Source organism: Cololabis saira, chromosome 15, assembly GCF_033807715.1.
Source record: "Cololabis saira isolate AMF1-May2022 chromosome 15, fColSai1.1, whole genome shotgun sequence".
Lineage (NCBI taxonomy): Eukaryota > Metazoa > Chordata > Actinopteri > Beloniformes > Belonidae > Cololabis > Cololabis saira.
This window is the reverse complement of record NC_084601.1, coordinates 27,145,855-27,169,468: the sequence shown is the minus strand read 5'-3', so window position 1 is coordinate 27,169,468 and position 23,614 is coordinate 27,145,855. Positions and strand designations below refer to the sequence as shown.

The 23,614-nt window shown below is 45.8% G+C and overlaps 1 protein-coding gene across 1 annotated transcript in view; it reads right to left on the bottom strand.

Annotated features, from left to right (window-relative positions):
* LOC133460571 (CTP synthase 1-like) overlaps positions 1 to 22,891 on the bottom strand; it is a 34,926-nt gene extending 12,035 nt beyond the window's left edge. The window contains exons 1-10 of the mRNA XM_061741211.1: positions 22,679 to 22,891; positions 18,345 to 18,435; positions 12,430 to 12,614; positions 12,175 to 12,345; positions 11,986 to 12,086; positions 10,481 to 10,597; positions 10,301 to 10,384; positions 1,191 to 1,271; positions 962 to 1,113; positions 695 to 821 (exon numbers count right to left, since the gene is read on the bottom strand). Coding sequence (XP_061597195.1) covers positions 695 to 821; positions 962 to 1,113; positions 1,191 to 1,271; positions 10,301 to 10,384; positions 10,481 to 10,597; positions 11,986 to 12,086; positions 12,175 to 12,345; positions 12,430 to 12,610 — 1,014 coding nt within the window. The 5' untranslated portion in view covers positions 12,611 to 12,614; positions 18,345 to 18,435; positions 22,679 to 22,891. The remainder of the gene's footprint in view (positions 1 to 694; positions 822 to 961; positions 1,114 to 1,190; positions 1,272 to 10,300; positions 10,385 to 10,480; positions 10,598 to 11,985; positions 12,087 to 12,174; positions 12,346 to 12,429; positions 12,615 to 18,344; positions 18,436 to 22,678) is intronic.
* Positions 22,892 to 23,614: the final 723 nt, after the last annotated feature.

Genomic DNA, 23,614 nt, shown 5'->3' with positions numbered 1-23,614 from the left:
AAGCAGCCGCAGGGCCGGCGGTAGCAGCCGCAGGGCGGTAGCACAGCCAACCGCGGGGCTGGTGGTAGCGGCCCTGAGTTAGAGTTAACACGTTTAACTAGCTTAGTTTTGCCGGACCGCTGATCCCGTCACAACTGTGTTATTAGTTTAAGTATGTATGTTTTTTTCATTGTTTGTCTACTGCTGCATCCATTTTGCTGGATCTTGATGACATGTTTTTCCACAAGAGAAAACAAAGCCCTTCCTCATTTCTCAGTTGAATGACCTTCACATGTAAAGTTAGTTTCACATTGGTGCGTCCCTGTGTGGGGAACATCAGAATAACTTGGTTTTCTGGAGGTGAGAAGTTATTCTAGTGTCTTGGGTTTTACTTTTCTCCTCTCATTCTCTCCTACTAACCCCCCCACACACACGCACTCTTATCTCTAATCTCGTCTGCCATTTTGAATCACGCGAGACTCACACACACACACACACACACACACACACACACACACACACACACACACACACACACACACACACACACACACACACACACACACACACACACACACACACACACACACACACACACACACCAGCAGCTGCAGCAGCCGCACACAAACACACATCCACATACATGACTCGGAAAAATAAAGAAAAATAATATAAGTGCATTATACAGCTTTGAAAGCAGCCTCAGCGTACATACCTTAACCTCCAGCTTGTGATTGATGGCCAGCGCAGAGTGCTCCAAAGCCTTTATAACCGAGGCGTAGGAGAACTTGGTGTACTTCCCCACCAGAGCTATAGAGCAGGGCTCCAGCAGCCGGTCTGACCTTTGAGGACAACACGGCAATCAACATCTGACCTTCTCCAGGGTGCAAAAACACAGCATGACAAGAAAAAAAACCCACAGGGGCGTTTTGGCTCCAGCCAGATTTTGTAAATGTATCTTTGACCCCTCGTGATGACTCACCTGTCTGACATTTCCTTCCACTTTGTCAGCATTTTCCCGGGTTTGGCATCGATGGGCATGTTGAGTCTCCTGCTCAGGTAGCTCACCACGCCCTGGTCCTCCAGCAGCAGAGGAACTCTGTAGATGGACGAGACGTCGTGCACACAGATGACCTGGAGCGAGAGACAGGTCAGTGGGTTTAGGGTTGGCCAGGGTTCTGCTTCATCAGAGCTCACGTACTTTACCTCACCTGTTCAGGTTCTACATGGCAGTACATGGAGATCTTTTCTTTGACAGAATTCTCCAGAGCAGAAAAGCAGCGGCACATAATCTGTAGACAAAGACGAGCAAATTACACTTTAATGAGCTCTCGTGGGAGAATGGCTCTTCAAAATGAGACAGACAAGTGAAACAGAACAGAGGACTAATTACAAGACTGGAAGCATTCATAACCAAAACACTGATCATTTGAGACGTACTGCATGTACTAGCAACTGGATTGTCAATTATCAGCAATTTTGGACCATTTTCCATCTGAGATCCCTCTAATCCAAATAAAACTTCATGTCACTGCCTGACTGTGTTCAGCCTCGTCCATGCGGTCAGTATTACACATGACAATGACCCTTTTCTAACAGTTTCACAGCTGAACTTGTTAAACACTGACAAATTCAGATGGTGATCATTGTTATTAGGGATGCCCCGATACCATTTTTTTACCAACGAGTATGAGTATTTTAATTTGTGTACTTGCCGATACCGAGTACAGATACGATACTTCTACCACAAAAATAACTAGGCTAAAAATGCAATGATAAATGCAATGAATTGAAAGTAAAGTAAAGTAAGTAATAAAAAGGTTTTATTTGCAACAGATAAATTCAATAAAAATAAATAAAATGAGTAGAATAACTTTTAAACAAAAAATAATCTAGTCTCCACACTGGCACTGTCTTCACATTTAAGAAAATATCAGACATATAACATATCAATGAAACATCATATCGCGGCTCGAGTGCGTCGAGAAGACGGTGAAATCCTTCGTCTTCTCCAACTGACAGTGGTTGGTCATCCAGCGCTATATAAAGGGTTAGAGCCTCCGAAATTAGCCGTATAGAGCAGTGGACGGACTGTTTCTGTGCCTATTACGAAATTGAATCCTGGCGGCGCCACTGTCCTAATGATTTATAAAGGGACAGCGGTGGATGCTAATAATCTCCAAAATTATTGATATTGGAATACGTTTTATCACACAATAGTTTACCGTGAACAGGTGCTGACAAAAACACGAGCTCTTGACAGCAAACGCTCTCTTTTTCTGTTGGCATCGAGACGCATTTGCTGCACAGACACCATTGATTTTGTCCCACTCTCGCCTCATCCCGTCTTTCTTGGTCTTCATTTGGCTCGTTTTGAGATGGGTTTTCAATGTTGTCCTCCTCCTCGACCCTGCGCTCGGGTTCAAATTATAACGGCTGAACAGATGACATGTTTAGCGTCTGGATTATCTGGTTGAACAGTCACAACAGTGTTCGGGGGCCAGCAGGTGCCACCGTGTGACGTCACTGCCCAGAGTGCATTGCGGTGTAAACAACAATGGCGACCTACGAGTTAAATTATATTTTCAAATTTTATAAAAACGAAGATATCAAAAAGGTTTTTTATATCACATTGTTATAATTGATACCAACATTTATCTTTTAAGACCTACATGTCTTTAATTCAAGATCTTTTTATTGGAATTTTCACAAAGTAAAAAAGGTGAAATGCTGCATGTCGATTACAAATATTTTGAGTAGGCATGGGCATGTTAATCATAGCATACACCAGTGTACAAAATATAAAAAACAATTAAAACAGTATGAAAAAATATAAAATAGTAACAAAAACAAACTACAGACCAAACTAATCCCTCCCATGTCACTGCCAGATTACTAATCACAATATGAGGTCACTCTATCATCAAAAGCCTGCACTAGGAATACAAAAGAAATATGAAGTATAGTTCACAGGGTCTGGAATGCTTCTAGAAAAGGTCCCCACACTTTCTGGAACTTATTTGATTTCTGAAGCGAGTATCTAATTTTCTCCAGTTTTAAGCAGGACATGATGTCTTCCAGCCATTGTGCACGAGTAGGAGGGAAGGGATCCTTCCACCTGAACAGAATTGCCCGACGAGCCAAAAGGGAGGCAAAAGACAAAGTGTGCCCCTGTGCAGTGGTTAACTTCCTTCCTCCCTCCATGACCCCAAACAGGGCAGTCAGTGGGTTTGGTTCTAATCTGATTTTAAGCACCAGAGAGAGAGTATGAAATACTTCCATCCAGTACTTATTTAGACATGGGCAGGACCAGTACATATGGATGAGAGAGGCTTCTGCTACTTTACATCTTACACAGTATGGACTAATATCTGGGTACATGGAGGATAACTTTGCTTTGGAAATATGAGCCCTGTGTACCACTTTAAACTGAATTAAGCAGTGACGTGCGCACAGGGAGGTTGTATTAACCAGTTTGAGTATAGACTCCCAGGTATCCTCTGATAAGGGAAGCCCCAAGTCCTGCTCCCATGCTGCTTTGAGTTTATCTGTAGGGGCACTCCTAAGATCCAGCAACATGCCATAGAAAGACGAAATGAGCCCCTTTTTGAATGGGTCTGTGGCAAGAACTTTGTCAACTGTGGTCAAGCCTATCGATGCACCAGGGCTGGGTGTCTGGGAAAGAACAAAATGTCTAGCCTGAAGATACCTAAAGAAATGTGATTTTGGAAGGCTGAATTTACTACTTAACTGCTCAAAAGATGCCACGGTGCCGTCTATGAACATATCTCTAAAACGAATCATACCCCTCCTGTGCCATTCCTGGAAGGTGGGGTCCTCAAGGGATGGTTTGAAAGAGTGATTTGATGCAATGGGGCTAAGAAGAGAGAAGCTGTGAAAACCAAAAAACTTCCTAAATTGGGCCCAAATTCTAAGAGAATGTTTAACCACTGGGTTTTTGATTGATTTAAGTGAAGGAAGTGGAAGTGAGGAGCCGAGTAGGGCAGGAATTGACAGGTCATCAGTTGGATGTAACTCCATCGCCACCCAGTCAGGGCGGTCAGCGCCGTCGCAGTAGAAGGACCAGAATGCAAGGCAGCGCAGGTTAGCAGCCCAATAATAATAACGAAAGTTTGGGAGGGCCAGACCACCTGCAGACTTAATTTTTTGAAGGTGAGTTTTGTTCAAACGTGGCCGTTTACCTCGCCATAGGTATGAAGATATAACTGAGTCAAGGGACTGAAAAAAAGAACCAGGAATAAAGAGTGGTAAGGTCTGGAAAAGGTACAAAAATTTAGGTAAAATGGTCATTTTGACTGAATTGATGCGACCCACAAGAGACATTGACAGGGGTGACCATTGTGTAAGGGTTTGTTTGGTCTCATTTAACAATGAGATAAGATTCTCTTGGAGCAGGTCTTTGTGTTTCCTTGTCACAGATATGCCTAAATAGGAGAATTTGTCATTTGCGATTTTAAAGGGAAAATTGGAAAGGTCTAAAGCATGCGATTCGAGATTGGTAGGGAAAAGCTCACTTTTGCTGAGATTCAGTTTATAGCCTGAGAGTTTCCCAAACTGACTGAGAAGTGACAGCGCAGGGGGTAATGAGGCCAGAGGGTGAGAGATGAAAAGCAAGAGGTCATCGGCATAAAGCGAGACCTTATGTTCCCTGCCACCTCTCCAGATACCGGACACGTCCTCACAAGATCGGAGCGCTGTGGCAAGCGGTTCGATAGCCATGTCAAAAAGCATGGGACTAAGGGGGCACCCCTGACGGGTTCCACGATGCAGATTAAATGGTTTTGACCGTTGAGAGTTAGTACGAATTGAGGCTGTTGGGTGTAAATAGAGAAGTTTAATCCACAGAGCAAAGTTCGGACCAAAACCAAACCTGTCCAGCACAGCAAAGAGATAATCCCATTGGACGCGATCAAATGCTTTCTCCGCATCCAGAGAGACAACGCATTCAGGGATAGCCTCAGAGGCAGAGTAGATAATATTGAACAGTCGCCTTGTGTTGAAGTAAGACTGCCTACCTTTAATGAAGCCAGTTTGGTCTTCAGATATAATTGTGGGGAGGGCATTCTCCAGCCTATGGGCTAGGACTTTAGCTAGGATTTTAGCATCTGTGTTTAAGAGGGAGATGGGCCTGTAGGAGGCGCATTCAGTAGGATCCTTCCCTTTTTTAGCTATGAGGGTGATGCAGGCCTCCGAAAAAGAAGGAGGGAGGGAACCGTGGCTGAAGGATTCTGAAAGAACTGAAGATAGCAATGGGGAAAGCAAAGTAGAAAATTTCTTTAGAAATTCCGCCGGGAAGCCATCAGGGCCAGGACATTTACCCGACTGCAGTGAAGAAATGGCTCGAGTAATTTCCATCAGGGATATCGGTTCTTCTAATGTCTTCCTTAGATCTGGTGAAAGACTGGGAATACTAAGACTATTTAAAAAGTCCGCAATCTCATCTCGATCAGTCTGAGATTCCGAGGTGTATAGCTGGGTATAAAAGTCCCTGAATGCTTCATTTATGAGTAAGTGGTCTGTAGTTACATGGCCATTTGGTAATCGAATCTTAGAAATATTTTGTTTAGCCTTAGAGCCTTTAAGTTGGTTGGCTAATAATTTGTCAGATTTGTCTCCATAAACATAAAACCTGGTTTTACTTTTCAGAAGTGACTGTTCAATTGGGTGAGTGGTAAGCAGGTCAAATTTAGTTTTAAGTTCTAGCCGCTTTTTGTAAAGATCTGGGGATTTAGTCCGAGAATATTCTTCATCGACCTCTTTAATTTGGCGGGCAAGGTCTGATCGCTCCCTATAAGATTTTTGCCTCACCCTAGCAGTAGACCTACATGTCTTAATAGCCGGGGTTCCCTTTAAGAGTTGTGTGTGCCCGGGGTGACGGGGGCATGCATCCACGTCCTCACGTCAGTTGTGGTTGAGCGCGCTTGGAGAAATTCAGAATAAAGACTACGAGTTGATTTGATGCAAAAAGAACCCACTGACTACTATTATTTCATAGTTCTACAGACTTTACATGGGGTCAAAAACGTGGGTGTCGGCGCAGAGAAAGAAAAAAAAAGTTTAATCCACCGAGTGAATTCAAGTTTGACAGCCCAGGTGAATGGCCGGAGTGGAACAGAGATTTTCTCGCTTCAGGTTGGCTACAAAACTGAATAAGGATGACGGCGACGTTCAAGTGAGTTCTCTCATCTATGCGATGGGCAGCGAGGCTGAAAGGATATTCAGTTAATTTGTGTTTGCCGAGGAAGGGGACGAGACGAAGTATGATGCAGTACGGCGAAAGTTTGATGACTACTTTGTTCCCGGCGCAACCTTATTCACAAGAGAGCCTGTTTTTACCAACGGGACCAGCAACAAGGTGAAACAGCGGAGATGTATATCAGACGGTTGTACGAGTTGGCTGGACACTGTGATTTTGGCGACAAGCGGGAAGAGCATATCAGAGATCGCCTTGTCGTGGGTTTGTGGGACAAAGAGCTTTCCCGCCGGTTTCAACTCACAGCGGACTTAACCCTGGCGACGGTCATTGTGGAGGCGCGCCAGGTGGAGGAGGTAACGAGACAGGTTAATCTCCAGGCTAACCGGCCGGAGGCACCGCTGGCTAACGTCGATGCAGTAGGACGACAGGAGGGACAACAGAGACGTAATGAATGGCAACGACGTGAAACCAGCAGCCATACAGCCCACAGAAGGGAGCAATGTGGGAGATGTGGAAAGCCCCAACACTCTGATGAGAGACACTGCCCTGCATTAAAGAGTAAGTGCAATAAATGTCACAAACGGGGACATTGGGAACGGGCATGCCTTTCAAAGGGAGTGAGAGAGGTTGAAGAGTAGCAGCTTTACTTTCTAGGAGAAGTAGGCATTGGATCTAAGCAGGATGATTGGACTGTTAGTCTGGTTATAAATAACATGCCAGTAACCTTCAAAATAGACACCGGGGCTGATGCTACAGTCATTGATCAGGACACATTCAAGCTGATGAGACCAAAAATAAAGCTTGGACCTTCAGACACACACTTCGTAAGTCCAGGAGGCAGCCTGAGCTGCATGGGCTGTTTCGAGGCCACCACCAGTTACAAGGAGAGACAGTACACCTTTCCGGTGACATGCAACTGTTTGTTAGGCCGCTCCGAGGCTGTAGGAATGGGCCTGGTGAGGCGCGTGGATGAGGTCAGCAGCCTCTTTGGATCAAGTGGATTGGTGAAAACAGAACCTGTGAAAATAATCCTACAAGAGGATCCCCAGCCATACGCAGTGCATGTGGCCAGGCAGATACCACTGCCGCTGGTTCCACTGTTTAAGAGAGAATTGCAACGCATGGAACAGGAAGGCATAATTGAAAAGGTCACACAGCCAACAGAGTGGTGTGCTGCTATGGTGCCGGTGCTCAAACCCAACAAGAGTGAGTGAGGTCCGCTGCTGTGCACACCTCAGGAGGCTGAACCGTGCAGTGAAACAGGAAAAGTATGTACTGCCAACTGTGGAAGAAATTATGCCACGACTCGCCGGGTCCAAGTTGTTCACATCACTGGACACCGCAAGCGGGTTCTACCAAATTCCACTACATGAAGACAGTATAAAGCTCACCACGTTCATCACTCCATTTTGGAGGTACGCCTTCTGCCGCCTCCCATTTGGGATATCAAGCGCCCCAGAAATTTTCCAAAGGAAAATGACAGAGACTTTGACGGGACTTGAAGGGGTGGAAATCTACATGGATGACCTTTTGATTCACGGAGAGACGGAGGAAATACATGACCAGCGCCTGGCCGAAGCATTAAAGGTCATTGAAGGGGCGGGCCTCAAACTGAACAGAGCAAAGTGCAAGTTCAAACAGCGACAGGTCCGCTTCCTGGGACACATCATCGACGAGACAGGTGTCATACCCGACCCAAGCAAAGTCACCGGGACAGAGAATTTTCCCCAGCCACAAAATGTGACCGAACTAAAAAGATATTTAGGAATGGTCAACTATCTCGCAAAGTTCGTGCCGGAGCTATCCACGGTGGGCCAGCCGCTTTACGAGCTGCTAAAGACAAAGTCAGAGTGGCTGTGGAGACCTGCGCAAGTCACAGCGTTCAACAAGCTAAAAACTGCACTGGCAACTGCTCCGGTGCTCACCTTCTACGACGCCAACAAGCCTACGGTCGTGTCAGCTGACGCCAGCAGCTACGGATTGGGAGCCGTCCTGCTCCAGCAGCACGGAGAGGCCTGGAAGCCCGTGGCCTACTGTTCCAGACGACTCACTGACGCAGAAAAAAGGTACGCCCACATTGAAAAAGAGTGTCTAGCCAGCATGTGGGCCTGTGAACGGTTCGACAAATACCTGTTTGGGCTAGGCAGCTTTAGGCTGATCACTGATCACAAACCCCTGGTGCCTCTCATGAACAGTAAGGACTTGGACAATGTGCCCCTGAGGTGCCAGAGGTTACTGATGAGACTCATGCGTTTCAATGCTATAGCTGAGTATGCGCCAGGCAAGACTCTGGCCATGGCTGATGTACTATCCAGAGGTTCGGAGCAGTGTTACGGGGACGGGGCTTCACATGAGGATGTGGCTGCACACATTGATGCTGTAGTGAGTCAGGTGCCAGCTACCCCCCAGAGGGTAAAGGAAATCAAGCAGCACACAGAAAATGACCAGCAGCTCCAGATTGTGTTAGGCTTCATCAGAAAAGGGTGGCCTGAGTACATAGGGAGCGTGCCATTGTCAGCCAGGGCCTTTTACCAGGTGAGGGGGGAATTATCGGAGCTGGATGGCTTGGTCATTAGGGGGAGGCGAATCGTTATCCCCACAGAGATGAGAAAGCTCATCTTAGAGAGGTTCCATGACGGACACCAAGGCCTGGTTAAGTGCAGGGACAGAGCTTACCAATCTGTTTGTTGGCCCAAGATGTCTGGTGACATAATGACAAAAGTACAGCAGTGTGGGTTCTGTAGGGAAAATAGAAAAACACAGAGGAAGGAGCCCTTTGATGCCAAGTGAATTCCCATCCAGGCCTTGGGAGAAAATTGCCATAGACCTATGTGAGTTTAAAAAGCAGAACTACCGAGTAGTGTCTGATTACTACTCAAGATATTTAGAGATTCTGAATATGACTACTACTACTAGCAGTCACTTTGTTGCTAAACTGAAGGCTATATTTTCCTGGCACGGCGTTCCCGAAATTATGGTGACTGATAACGCAGCAAACCTAGTCTCTGCTGAGATGAGGAAGTTTAGTGAGGATTATGATTTTGTCCACGTCACATCTAGCCCACACTTTCCCCAGAGTAATGGTCACGCGTAGAGAGCGGTCCAGGTGGCAAAAGGGATACTGAAGCAGGAGGACCCCCTCCTAGCTCTGATGATATACAGGGGCAAACCATGTTCTTCTACGGGATGCAAAAAGAACCCACTGAGTCTGACTACTATTATTTCATAGTTCTACAGACATTACACTAACACAAAAATAACTAGGCTAAAAAATGCAATGAATTGGAAGACAGGTTTTATTTGCAACGGATAAATTCAATAAAAATAAATAAAATAAGTAGAATAACTATTTAAAAAAAAAATCTTTCTGTGTAAATAAAAAGTCTCCACACTGGCACTGTCTTCACATTTAAGAAAATATCAAACATATAACATATCAATGAAACATCATATTGCAGCTCGAGTGCGTCGAGAAGACGGCGAAATCCTTCGTCTTCTCCAACTGACAGTGGCTGCTCATCCAGCGCTATATAAAGGGTTAGAGCCTCCGTTATTTTAACGGCCCGTGGGTCGTCTCTTGCTGTCTCTCGCTTTTGCAGAACCTGAGCTAATGTTGGATGTTGTGGTCTTGCAGTAGCATTAGCAAACTCCGTATTCTCAGCTTTATGATGCGTCTTGAGATGTTTTATCAAGTTGCCTGTATTAAACAATGTATTCTCCTTTCCTCCTCTTGACACCTTAGCAGGACGTAGCTTGCAGTCTGTCTTGCTTCGGTCGTCGTCCCTTATTTTGAAATATGTCCACACTGCTGACATCCCGCTGCATTAATTGTCGCTATCTTGCCTGAAACGGCGCTGCCAGTCTCACTCATGGGTATCACTATCTGATACTGCAGCTCAACATCTCCCCCTAGAGTCACTAATCAGTAACAACAATGAAGTGGTATCGGTGCGTGGTATTGGAGAATTTTTACGAGTACGAGTATATGAGATCAGTATCGGCCCCGATATCGAGGCATCCCTCGACGTGGCCAAAAAGTCGAACAGGAAAGTTGACGTGTGGGACTCCTAGTGGATCCGTGGGCTGCAGGAGCATCGGACTCACCAGGTCAGGAGAAAGGCCCAGCCCTCGGAGCTCCCTCACACTGTTCTGAGTGGGTTTGGTCTTCTGTTCTCCCGTCGCACTGGGCTGTAAACACACAGACACAGCTTCAGTTCTGAATGTGGTGAAAAAGCAGAAGTGTTTGTGTTGAAGCTGCTGAGATGTAAAGTAGCACAGACTAACCTGTGGGATCAGACTGACATGGATGTTGCAGAAGTTTTCTTTCTTCACTTTAAACTGGAACTGCCTGAAGGCCTCGATGAAAGGCATACTCTCGATGTCTCCAACTGTTCCTTCAAGCTGGAAACGTGTAAAACATTACCACTGTGAAATTGGAGTTATGCTTTGCCTTAATAGCAGTAATATTTGTATATAGTTGAAGCATTTGGGGAAATAAGTGAAGTCTGTAAAGTTTTGGCATCATCCAGTTGAGTTTTGGGGTGTCAAAATTTAGTACTGACGCAGGACTTCAAAAAAGGAAAGGTAGACTTGTTTACGACATAATGTTGATGCACCAGTTGGAGTCTGCTCTTCACGTTTTATTTTGAAAATCAATTGGGTTCTCTATGCCATTCTTGTGTCACTTATACAGTGTCAGCTTTCAGCCACGCATGGGCTACGTGTTAATGCCATGGTTTGTAAAAAACAACAGTGTGAGCTGGCAGGAAGTCACGCACAAGAACTGCCTATTGACCTGACGGTCACGGGACGCACAGCGCAGGAGATCGAGGAGAGAGCAGAGAAAAGGGCCCGTACTACCGATGCGGTTAGAGCCCTGCGTGGGACTGTTTTCTTCATTCTGCTCCCGCTGAATTTCTGACCATTACCGTCCACAACATGTGTGTTACATTCCTGCCCGCTCCCCCAGTGTTTATATCCACTCCCACCTGCTCCCGCAAAACAGAATTCATGCCCGCACAATAATAGAGATGCATTAATGTAGTGTCTTCTCCCGTCCCGCAAGAGAAATGTCCTGGACAATTCTGATTTAAATCTATACGTGGCTGTGGTTATTCTTGCGGAGCCAGCAGTCCTCATCCTGACACATTTAATCAGAATGAGTGTAAGGTAATATTAGTTAGTTAAAATTAGCTAAGATAAGCTTCGTAGCTGGCTTGTGCTGACTGAGTTAAGGGGGCCGTGTCCCATCTGAGTGGCAAGCTTCTTCATTCCATCTATTTGCTCATTTTAGGATTAATTGGAGCTGGGTGGAGACAAAGATGGCAGACCCCCAAAAGGTCTAAATAAAGGGTTCAAATGCTACTCTTCAGAAACGTAGGTTTGTCTGTTTGTCTTTAAAGTTTTTCTCTCTTCTTTATGGAGTCTGTACAGAAAAACTCTAAACTCTAAACAAATGAAAATTTGTGGCCGAAACCGAAAATAACAATAAACACTTACTTACACGCCGAATACCGAACAACATACAAAACAATGGTTCTTTGCAGTTTTTCATTTATTTTGCCAATTTTTTCAACATTGCATAATTCAAAAATCTCAATCCCATACCTTACGTCACAACAATGTAACCAACCACTGTCGCTGGAGGCAGAACAGATATTCAAAGCTGTTTAGTCGGCTATATAAACTCCTGTAACCCTGCTTTTTTATCATTCAGCTGAGTGCATGTGTAATAGATTGTATTTTGGCTCGCGTCTAAACTGTCAGCGAGGGGCGTTGGCCCAACTTACCTCTATAACACACACTTGAGGTTCTACTTGATCATCATCTACTGGCACTTTGGCCTGTTTCACAACCCACTCCTGGATTTCATCTGTAATGTGTGGCACCACTGAAAAACAATAAAGAACAAAATCCTTTGTAGTCAACAGCACATCTTAATCATTACTCCGACATTCACAGCACCAGAGAGCGTTTACCCTGAACAGTCTTGCCCAGGTAATCTCCTCTCCGCTCCTTGGTGATGACTGATTGGTAGATCTTCCCGGTGGTCATGTTATTATCCTTCGTCAGTCGGATGTCAAGGAAGCGTTCGTAGTTCCCCAAATCCAAGTCCACCTCACCCCCGTCATCGAGCACAAACACTTCCCCTGTCGGACAGACGAATCACAGCCCTACCTGAACAGGCTTTACTCAAAAGCTGTATCCCATGTTGACCAAGTGCTCTGACATACCGTGCTCATAAGGTGAAAAGGTGCCTGCGTCTATGTTGATGTACGGGTCGATCTTGATTGCTGTTACATGCAAACCACATGACTTGAGGATTGTGGCCACACTGCTGGCGATGATGCCTTTGCCGATGCCAGAGATGACTCCACCCGTCACCAAGACGTATTTCATCATTCTACTAGTCATTTATCTGAAAAAAGATCGTACATCATAATCAAACAGTAGAACAGAAAACACTAATCACATTTAAAAGCTGTTATATCAAATCAAACTTTATTTATATAGCACTTTTCCTACAAATAATGAAACATTATTCATTTATATATTATAAACGTTTGATTTGATTTGATTAATGAAGCAGAATGGTTACTGCAATAACTAAAGAACTGTCAGAATCAAGATGTGTGTTACTATGTCAAAGTTAAGTCATTTGTAATTCAGTAGAAAGTAAAAAAAAAACACCTTACTTTTATGGGCTCAAATTAATGCCATAAGTATTTTGTATCTGTAAATAAACTTTGTACTTGTAGAAATATTTTGTGCATGTGCAAAAAATATTTGTACTTGCAAAAAATATTTGTACTTGTAGAAATATTTTGTGCGTGTTCAAAAAATATTTGTATTTGCAAAAAATATTTGTACTTGCAAAACATATTTGTACTTCTAGATAAAAAGCTACAAACTTTTTACAAAGCTACAAACTTTTTTTTACAAAGCTACAAACTTTTTTTACAAAAGCTACAAACTTTTTTTCAAAAGCTACAAACTTTTTTTTACAACTACGAGTTATGGCACTGTTTTGACCTGCCAAAACTAAGAGTCAATCAGCGATCTTTGGCACGGGTTTCAAAGCGTTTCTGGAGAGCCAATCAGCACATTGCATCGCCTACTGACGTCGCCATATTGGATGTGGCAAGACTGGGCTGCAAACTAATACAAGTAAATTAACTTATTTTCATAAAGCACCTTTCTACAAAGAAATTTACGTTTTACGTCTCATTTATTCATTCACACACACACTAATATACTTGGGAAACAGTTGGGCACCAAATATAATATATTTAATTTTCTCAGACGGCAAAAATAAGAACTTTATTGATCCCGTAAAATGTAAATTTCTTTGTTTTTTACATGGTCATTGAAGTGTAATTAGCTGGTAACTACCTCAAATATAGGTTATAATTTCTTGGTAGTTTACAGAAAAATACTTAGTAATTACCTGGTACTTACTTACCAATATTAACCTAGTAAATAGCCTACCTGTAATTTCCCTCATAGTTCCCATCTAATGTCTTTGTAATTACCTAGTAATGTTTAGTTTAAACAACCAGGTATTTACCATGTTATTACATGGTAAATACACATAATTACATGGTACAAGAAAATATGTAATAATTGCCTAGTACTTACTGGGTAAATTACCCGGTAGTTACCATGTAATTACCTTGTAAATACAAGGTACTACTAGGTAATTACAGTGTAATTACCATGGTATTACCTGGTTTTTACTGTACTGTAAAAGAAAGGGTTACCAACCCTTTTACATTCTGGCGTGTGCATTGTGTGACAAGTAGATATAGGCCCGGTTTCACAGACAAGGCTTATATCAAGCCAGGAGTAGGCCTAAGTCAGACTAGTAAAGCTAGGTCATTTAAGTGGCTTGCCTGAGCGTGGCTTACATTTGTCTTAGTTAGTCCCAGACTGTGGAGTCCTGGAGTAAGCTTAAATGAGAACACCTCATTAGCTTAAGTGGGAGCACAGTCTGGTAGCCTAATGGTGCTCACAAAAACCTGGAATGGAGTTGAGGACAGTTTTGCTGGAGGGAATTTTGACACCAAACATGGTTGAAGCTCAAAGAACACGCTCAAAGAACTATACTGAGTATGAAAAAACTCTACTTAAACAAATTGTGGGAAATCATGCTGTTATTGAAAGTAAAGGTCATAGTGCTGCTGTTGAACATAAGAAGAACAATGCTTGGGCTGCCATTTGCAGTGAATTCCACTCAAATGAAAATGAAAATCTAATGAAATTAGAAGAGAGAGCTGTTCAAAGAAAGATGCAAGAGATAGCTATGTAATGTAATGAAATATGTTATGAAAATAAATGTTTTCTCATTTTACAAGAGTGTGAGTATTGTAGTCACCACAACCTACATTTTAGAACAGCCTTGGTTGAGTTTCTCATTTAATTTTTCAGCACACTATTTATATATGTTGTACACAACAAACACTATTAAGGCAAAAACAAGCCATAATCAATACATTCCATGGTTAAATGTATCTTTTTTCTAACTGAAGTGCTGCAATGTGAAAGCAGCTCTGAGTGCAAGTCCTCGTTGGTTATTTTCTGCCACCGGCATGGGCACATCTGGATCCATCTGGTCTTCCATTGGAGGGTCAGGACAATTATGCTGCTTCAGGTAGTTGTGCAGAACAGTTGTAGCAATGATCACCTTGCAGCATCTTCTTGGCTCAAAATGAAGTGTATTGCGTAAACACTGGAATCGATTTTTCCACACTCCAAACATACGCTCGACCATCCCTCTAGTGCGAATATGAGCTCTGTTGTATCTTTGCTGCTCAGTTGTTGTAGGATGTGGGCAAGGCGTGAATAAATAGGAGCATATCCACTGTCACCAAGTAGTATTCCACTATGTTGCCCTCTCTCAAACTGAGCACACAATGAAGAGTTGTGAAAAATCCTTGAATCATGTATTGCTCCTTTCCAACGGGCAACAATGTTTGAAAACTCTAAATCTGGAGTGCAAACAGCCTGAACATTGATGGAAAACCAGTTCTTATGGTTCCTGTACTCCTCAGCATCAGGAGTTGATGGACACTTGATTTCAACATGACATCAATCTATACAGCCAATCACTCCTGGGAAGTTCCCATATTCGTAGAATCGTGATTTATAGTTGTCTTGCTCAGCAGCATCAGGGAACTTAATGTACAGATTTCTCAGTTCACAAATGGCACTGCAGACATTGTGAACTATTCTACACACTGTTGCTTTGCTGACACCACACAAATCACCAGTTTCACGATGAAAGGTTCCAGATGCCAAGAATCTCAAAGTGATCAGAACTTGGAGAGAACTGGGTACAGGCCTTCCTCTTTGAGACATGGAGGAAAGTCTAGGCTCAAGCAAAGTAATTATCTCCAGTACATCTTCTTTGTACATACGAAAGCGGTCTCGTAAAGTTATTTCATCAAACTGATTCAATGGATTACTCCTATCCACAAGTATTTGTCTGGCTGGCCTCTGTAGCGAATATTGGTCTTCATTTAGATATTCCAAATACTCCATGCTCCCAAACCATATGTGCTCCCTTTCACAAACAGTACTAAGCCGAAGTTAAACCTGCCTCTTTGCAGGATTAATATAAACTTAAATTTAGTCCTAGAGTAGCTCTAATCCACCCTCTTGCAATTGGCTTTGTTAAATCCAGAACAGACTAAATCTATGACTATTTTAAGATATGTCTGTGGAAGTGACTTAAAGTTAAGCCAGCTCAAACAGCATTTTAGTCTGAGACTAGGCTTAAGCCTTGTCTGTGAAACCGGGCCATAGTGTCCATTTGCTGTGGTCAAGTAAACAGTCGGTATGTTAAACATCTTTTCTATTTAAGGTTTCATGTTTCATGTCTTGTGTTATGTCAATATTGTCATTTACGCCAGCTTGGCATTTCATTCATGTTCTATACTGCTCAGTGAAATTGAGGGTGGCGGGGGGATGAAGCCTATCCCAGCTATTAGCAGACTGGAGGCAGGGGACACCCTGGACAGGTCGCCATGGAAATGTCATTATGTCCCACTTAATAATTGCAGAAGTTTATGAAATTAAAGATATTTTATATTTTCATAAATAACAATAAACGTATATAGTATTTTAAAATACTGCATTTACCCTTCAATTTATAAATCCATCCATCCATCCATCCATTTTCCGCCACTTATCCGGAACCGGGTCGCGGGGGCAGCAGTCTCAGCAGAGATGCCCAGACTTCCTCCAGACACTTCCTCCAGCTCTTCCGAGGGGAGTCCGAGACTTTCCCAGGCCAGCCGAGAGACATAGTCTCTCCAGTGTGTCCTGGGTCTTCCCCGGGGTCTCCTCCCGGAGGGACATGCCTGGAACACCTCCCTAGGGAGGCGTCCAGGAGGAATCCGATACAGATGCCCAAGCCACCTCAGCTGACTCCTCTCAATGTGAAGAGCAGCTCGACACCGAGCTCCTCCCGAGTGACTGACCTCCTCACCCTATCTCTAAGGGAGCGTCCAGCCACCCTGCGTAGGAAACTCATCTCGGCCTCTTGTATACGCGATCTTGCCCTTTCGGTCAATACCCAAAGTTCATGACCATAGGTGAGGGTAGGTGCGTAGATTGACCGGTAAATCAAGAGCTTCGCCTTTCGACTCAGCTCCTTCTTCACCACGACGGTCCGGTACACCGACCGCATAACTGCGGACGCTGCACCGATCCGTCTGTCAATCTCACGCTCCATCGTTCCCTCACTCATAAACAAGACTCCGAGATACTTGAACTCCTCCACCTGAGGCAGGACTTCTCCACCCACCCGGAGAAGGCACGCCACCCTTTCCCGGTGGAGAACCATGGCCTCGGTTTTGGAGGTGCTGATTCTCATCCCTGCCGCGTTGCACTCGGCCTCAAACCGCCCCAGCACATGCTGGAGGTTCCGGTCCAATGAAGCCAACAGGACAACATCATCCGCAAAAAGCAGAGATGAAATACTGAGGTTCCCGAACCGGATCCCCTCCGGCCCCTGGCTGCGCCTAGAAATCCTGCCCATAAAAATTATGAACAGGACCGGTGACAAAGGGCAGCCCTGCCGGAGTCCAACAGAAACAAGTCTGACCTACTGCCGGCAATGCGAACCAAACTCCTGCTCCGATCATACAGAGACCGGACAGCCCTTAACAGAGGGGGGCTTCAAAGAATAAGTTAATTGAATCAGTGCGTTTACATGGGAAGTTTAATTCCTCTTTAATGCAGAATTAAAAACGTTTTTAAACGTTTTTTCAAACGTTTTTTCCATGTAAACCTCAATTCGGAATTACTATTTCCATGTAAACTCCAAGGAAAATTGTTTAATTCTGAATTATTTGATTCGGAAATAATTAATTCCGAATCAAAAAACATCGTGTAACCGTGGCCATTGATGTGTGACTTTAAGAGTCCAGGACCTTGTCCCTCACACGGAGTGGAATAAGGAGCAGCACAATACCATGATGCCTGCCCAATCGCCATGTTGCTCTAGCAGCCAGCAGCGTTGTACGCAGCATCTACAGATGTCTATGCTTATGATGCTATAGGCCTAGACCGCTGGGAGATCTCCCATGATGCACCTCGCGTCTACTCCGACTCTATTCATAAAGTTGAATTAAACTGACATGTTTTTATTTGTCTGATCTTGGGACAGAATTCCACTTTTTTTCTGTCCATTTCAGAAGAGCTTTGGCTCAGAGAAAACGAAGGCCTTTCTGTTCCATGTGCACATACAGCTTTTTCTTTAGATGATACAAGTTTTCAATGGACTGGCGACGTGTCCAGGACATACCCCAAAGAGAGCTGGGACAGGCTAATAACATCATGTTTAAATAACTGTTTACCCTCTGACCATTTTTACTTCTGACTACGTCATGTTCTCTTTTAATAAACAGTGACATCGGTTAGTTGTTCCTCTAAGTGTTTGTTTTTAGTAACACTTTTGTTGCTGTCATCAAATTCAAAATGAGTAAATCATTTTCATCAGATAGTACAGTTTTATATTCAGGATTTTGTGAATTCTGTGATTTACTCGAGACATTTGCTTTCAGCATTAGTTTCAGTTAAAATACCAAACATACACAGAAAAACACAGCTGAATCAAGTAAACAAGTAAGAGTTTAAAACTCACGTCTTCGCTGAATGGCGGCAGAAACATCTATATCACCTCCAAAGACAGTGATCACAGTTATCTTTGATCTGACCAATTTTCACTTGCTGACCTGAAGGAAAACAGAAGATGCGTCAAAAAACCATGTGAGAAAATCAAAAAGTAGATCTTGACGGCTGAACCCCGGGTTTCTTCTTCAGGTTTTTTTGGTGGTGTTGGTGAAGTTCTGCCCGAGACGTTGGAGTGGGAGTCTGCGTTGTGTTTTTCCGAGAACCTGCTCGTTTCCTGCCCGGCAATAAACTGGCCAGTAGAAACTACGAGCCGTCTCCGCCTGGTCTGTGACTCATTACATTGGTGTCAGAAGTGAAAATTCGGAGTATGGATTACGGGTCGAGACCAAAGAAGGGGGAGAGGAGGGACGGAGAGGAGGAAGGTGCAGGCGGTTGGTCGGCAGATTTTTCAGAGATGGAGAGAGCTTCACAGGAGGCAAAGGACCGCCTGAGAGAGTCGGCGGTGAGGATGGCTAGTGACACTGGCATGACGCCTTCCCCCTCATTTTGCACCGTTCCACGTCCCACCGGTAGTGAGGCTCGAGAGGTAAACAAATTTGGCGGCGCCCATCGCCCTGCTTCAGCCTCCGCTGTGAAAACACCCAAATACTCCGATAGGTCAGAGTGGGACTTGCGTGTGCAGGTCCAGCTGCAGCATCCTCAGACCTTGCAGTCGGCCTTGCGGCTGGCCATAGAGAGAGAGCAGGTGTGGGGCGGAGCCGCTGGGAGCGAGCAGAGGATGACTTCACCTTCGGCCCGAGCTGCAGTAGGGAGCTCCCCAACGGAGGAGAGACTGGCCTGGGTGGCTGAAATAACGGAACTGATACGTGCGGTCTCACTGAAGACGCCACACAGACCACGCCCGGGCCCTAGGGTCTGCTGGGGCTGTGGCCAGCCAGGGCACTTAGTGAGGGAGTTCCCCCAGTCACACACAAGGCAGGGAAACGGCTCGTAGCACGCATAGAGAGGGATATACGGACCCTGGCCCCCACCCCACCCTCAGCTGTTCCTACCTCTCCCTCGGTGGGGGGAGGAGCACCGTCTGACAGCAGCCAGAGCCGGTCTCCACCCCCCATGGAAACAGAGGACGTCACATCCTTGGAGCCTGTCGTAGCCGTGGGTCACACCGGTGTGGGGGACTCATGCTATGTCCTGGCCTCAGTGTAGGGGGTGCCCTGCTCGGCCCTAGTTGACACGGGATCGACAGTAACCCTGGTGAGGCCGGACTTCATGCCAGCGGGGACTCAGTTGGAGTCCACCATAGTACGGCTGTGCACGGTCACGGGTGAGATGGCCCAGCTATTAGGCAAATGCCGATTGACTGCGGAAGTTGGAAAAAGGGCAGTGCGTCACCCGATGTGGATAGATGCAGTGCAGAACCAGTGCATCCTAGGTTTGGACTTCCTGAAGGCCACGCGCTGTCACATGGACCTGGGGAGGGGCATCATACGCTTCCAAGGGGGGCCAGCTATCACTCTGACTCCCTATGACCCCACCACTAGGCCTCTAGTTAGGCTGTTCCTGCCAGCTGATGGTGCAGTAGAGATGGGAGGGAGCTGCCTCCCATCCTCTTTCGCCCTCCCCACTAGTCCTATCTGGAGTGATTCCCCAGCTGACCCGGCCAGTCACAGATGGCACTCATCCTTAGCCCTGCCCCTGGGGCCCTTGTCGGGAGAGCAGGGGGTACTGCCTGCGGTAAGAGAGGTGTGGAGAAAGAACAGTGGTGGCCTCGACCCCCAGCAGCAGGATCAGCTATGGCAGCTGCCGCTGGAATTCCAGGACAGTTTTGCATGGAGCGAGGAGGAGGTGGGGTGGACTCAGCTTATGCAACATGATATTGATACGGGGGACCATCGTCCTATTAAGTGTCGACCACGCCGCCTCCCCCTGGCTAGACAAAAGGCTTGTGATGAAACTGTGCAGAGCCTGCTGCAGGGGGGTATCATTGAGCCATCTGACAGTCCCTGGGCAGCAGCCATCGTCATGGTGCCTAAGAAGATGGGCGGCTGGCGGCTCTGCCCAGACTACAGGCCGGTGAATGGAGTAACCACAAAAGATTCATACCCCCTACTTCGCATAGAGGAGTTGCTAGACCTGGTCTCAGGGTCCTCCTGGTTCTCCTCCCTTGACCTCCGCAGTGGCTACTACCAGGTCCCACTAGCTCCCGAGGCCAGACCCAAGACAGCCTTCTGCACAGGGCGGGGGTTGTGGCAGTTCAAGGTCCTCAGCTTCGGACTTTGTAATGCCCCTGCTACCTTTGTGAGGCTGATGGACAAGGTGCTGGCTGGGGTCCCCCGTCAACAGTGCCTGGTTTACCTGGATGACATACTGGCGCATGGCAACTCCTTCGAGGCCACCCGGTCAGCCCTGCGGCTGGTATTGGAATGGATCCGAGCAGCGGGCCTGAAACTACACCCCGACAAGTGCCACTTTACACGGAGAGAGGTAACCTTTTTGGGACACCAAGTGGGGGGGAGGGCATCAGCACTTTGGAGGAGAAGGTGCAGGCAGTCACAGGCTGGCCAGCTCCCACCAACCAGAAGCAGCTGAAGAGCTTCCTGGGGCTGGGCTCCTACTACCGGAGGTTTGTGAGGGGTTTTTCCTGCATCGCGGCCCCCCTGTTTCAGCTGCTTCAGAAGGACAGGGAATATGTGTGGACGAAGCAGTGTCAGGAGGCATTCACCTGCCTTCAACAAGCCCTGAGCCAGGCCCCAGTGGTCGCCCCAGCTGACCCCACCTTGCCCTTCACCCTTGACACAGACGCTAGCAGCGTGGGGTGGGGGGTGTACTGTCTCAGGTGGGTCCCGAAGGGGAGAGAGTGGTGAAGTACTTCAACCAGGCATTCAACAAGGCAGAACGGCGCTACTGCGTCACCCGCCGGGAGCTTTTGGCAGTGGTGTTGTCGATCAGACACTTCAAGTACTATCTGTGTGGCCCTCTTTGCACTGTGAGAACTGACCACTCAGCCCTTCAGTGGCTCATGACATACATTGCAACAGCAGAGAGCAGGGGTGCATCAAAAACGGAATTATGATGTGAGGGCATATAGGAGGCACTTTCGGGCCGGGGAGCTGGTGTGGGTCTACCTCCCTCAGAGGAAAAAGGGCCGTTGCCCTAAACTAGACAGCCAGTGGGCGGGCCCTGGCAGAATACTGGAAAGGCTGGGAGAAGTGGTTTACCGAGTGCAGCTGCCACACACCAGGAGGAAGGTGGCGCTCCACCGAGACACACTGGCCCCGTACCGAGGGGATGCATCACCTCCGGGGCCGAGAGCACTGGCAGCCCAGCACCCCCATTCCCTCTCACCTCTGTCTCACCCACGGGAGAGTTCCCCGGCGGGAGCACGGTGGGCTCCAGAGTCAGTGTCCACAGCACTCCACCCCGTTCTTCCAGACCCCCCGCCCGGGACCCCAGATTCACCGGGTGTCAGCTGCCCATCAGTGACTGATTCACCTGTCCCTCCCTCCCCGGCCCACCGACCCGAGGCTGCGTCCCTGGTCCCGTTCCCTGGGTTGTCAGACACCCAAGCGGCGCTTCCGCAACGGCAGAGGAGGCCGCCAAGCCGCTTCATGGACTTTGTTAATTTTGAAGGGGGGTTGTAGTGAGACCATATGTTCCAGAAGAGGGAAAGAATGCGCCCCAGTCTCGCTGGGGGCACAGTGAAGTTATCAGTGTTAACTGGAGGTGTTAAGTTGTGGGGGGGGGGGGGGGGCTGAACCCCGGGTTTCTTCTTCAGGTTTTTTGGTGTTGGTGGTGAAGTTCTGCCCGAGACGTTGGAGTGGGAGTCTGCGTTGTGTTTTTCCGAGAACCTGCTCGTTTCCTGCCCGGCAATAAACTGGCCAGTAGAAACTACGAGCCTTCTCTGCCTGGTCTGTGACTCATTACAATATATTTGAACCATAAAACAAGCCTTTGGACTGGGAAACTGACACATCATACATGGTCCAAAGGTTTGTGATATTGTTTTTGAATACAAAGGGTTGCTAATGGTACATTTTTTCAGCAAGTTAGTTATCGTGTTACTAAAAACAAAACCCTTTCAAATAAAAGAAAAGACGACTTTCATTATGACATTAAATATAAGAATCTGGTTCATAGATGGTGATCAGCTATAACAGAAATTATCTTTAATGATACAAGACAGTTTGTAAAAGTAAAGTTATCTCCCATTCCCTACTTTCACGGTTGCATTGCAACGTTTGTTTCTCTAAATAAATTAAATTTGACTCGTTATGACCGGAAGTTGAACACTTTTTCTCTGTAACTTAACAATGTTTGTAAACTAACCGCTCGAGCACAGCTTACCAAAATATTATTCTCTCCAGAAGGACTTCTTAAAAGAAATCGTCAGCTACTACTCTGTCCTGAGATGATGTTACAATCCCGAACTGCTGGTTGCTGTGGAAGTGACTCTAATCCAGATTGATTGACCCTGAGTTTGGCCCAGTACGTGTCTGCAGCTGCTCTCATGCTCACATCCCCCGCAGAGCAGTGGATAAAACAGAGTGGCGACACTTCCATAGGACTCCGTTGTAAATCATGGTGGACCGCACTTCCTGGTTATGGAGCCCTCTATAGTTCCATAAAATAACCTCTGATTTAAAAAAAAAAATACATGTTTATATGGGATGTTGAGTTTAATTATTTTAAAGGTAATCCTGAGAGAGCCTTGTGAAGTTTCTGCTGTCAATAGACTCCACAGGTGGGGTAGCAAAATTATTTTGTGGCTGTTCTTTTTTTTTAGTTGTGTATGTGAGTCATGTTTTCTTCTTGCAGGGTTTGCTGTTCCTAAAGCTATGTGACCACCCTTTTCTGAGTCACTTTTTGATTTAAAAGCTTATGTCATCATCTGCTTGTCCTGCTTTTCTTTTATCAGAGTACAGTGGATGTATTTGAATGTGTATTTCTCCCTCACAGGTCCCAGGTTCTCCGGCCCAAGATTTCTAGTCATTTCAATTCAATTCAATTTATTTGAACAGACAAAAAAAAAATCAACGGATTATTTAAATGTCAGTTTCCGCAGATACTCCTTGGAAAGACGAGGATCCTGCTCCCCCTCATCCTTGATCTTAAATAGAAATATAATTTATTTTCCTGCTCCACTAACACAACTACTCATCATCATACCACTGTTCTACATACAATAATAAATGTAAAAAAAAAAAAGCGTGTCAAACCTCACCTTGATTATTACATTTCGGATTGACTGAGAGCACTGCAGTTGTTAAATAATAAAATTAA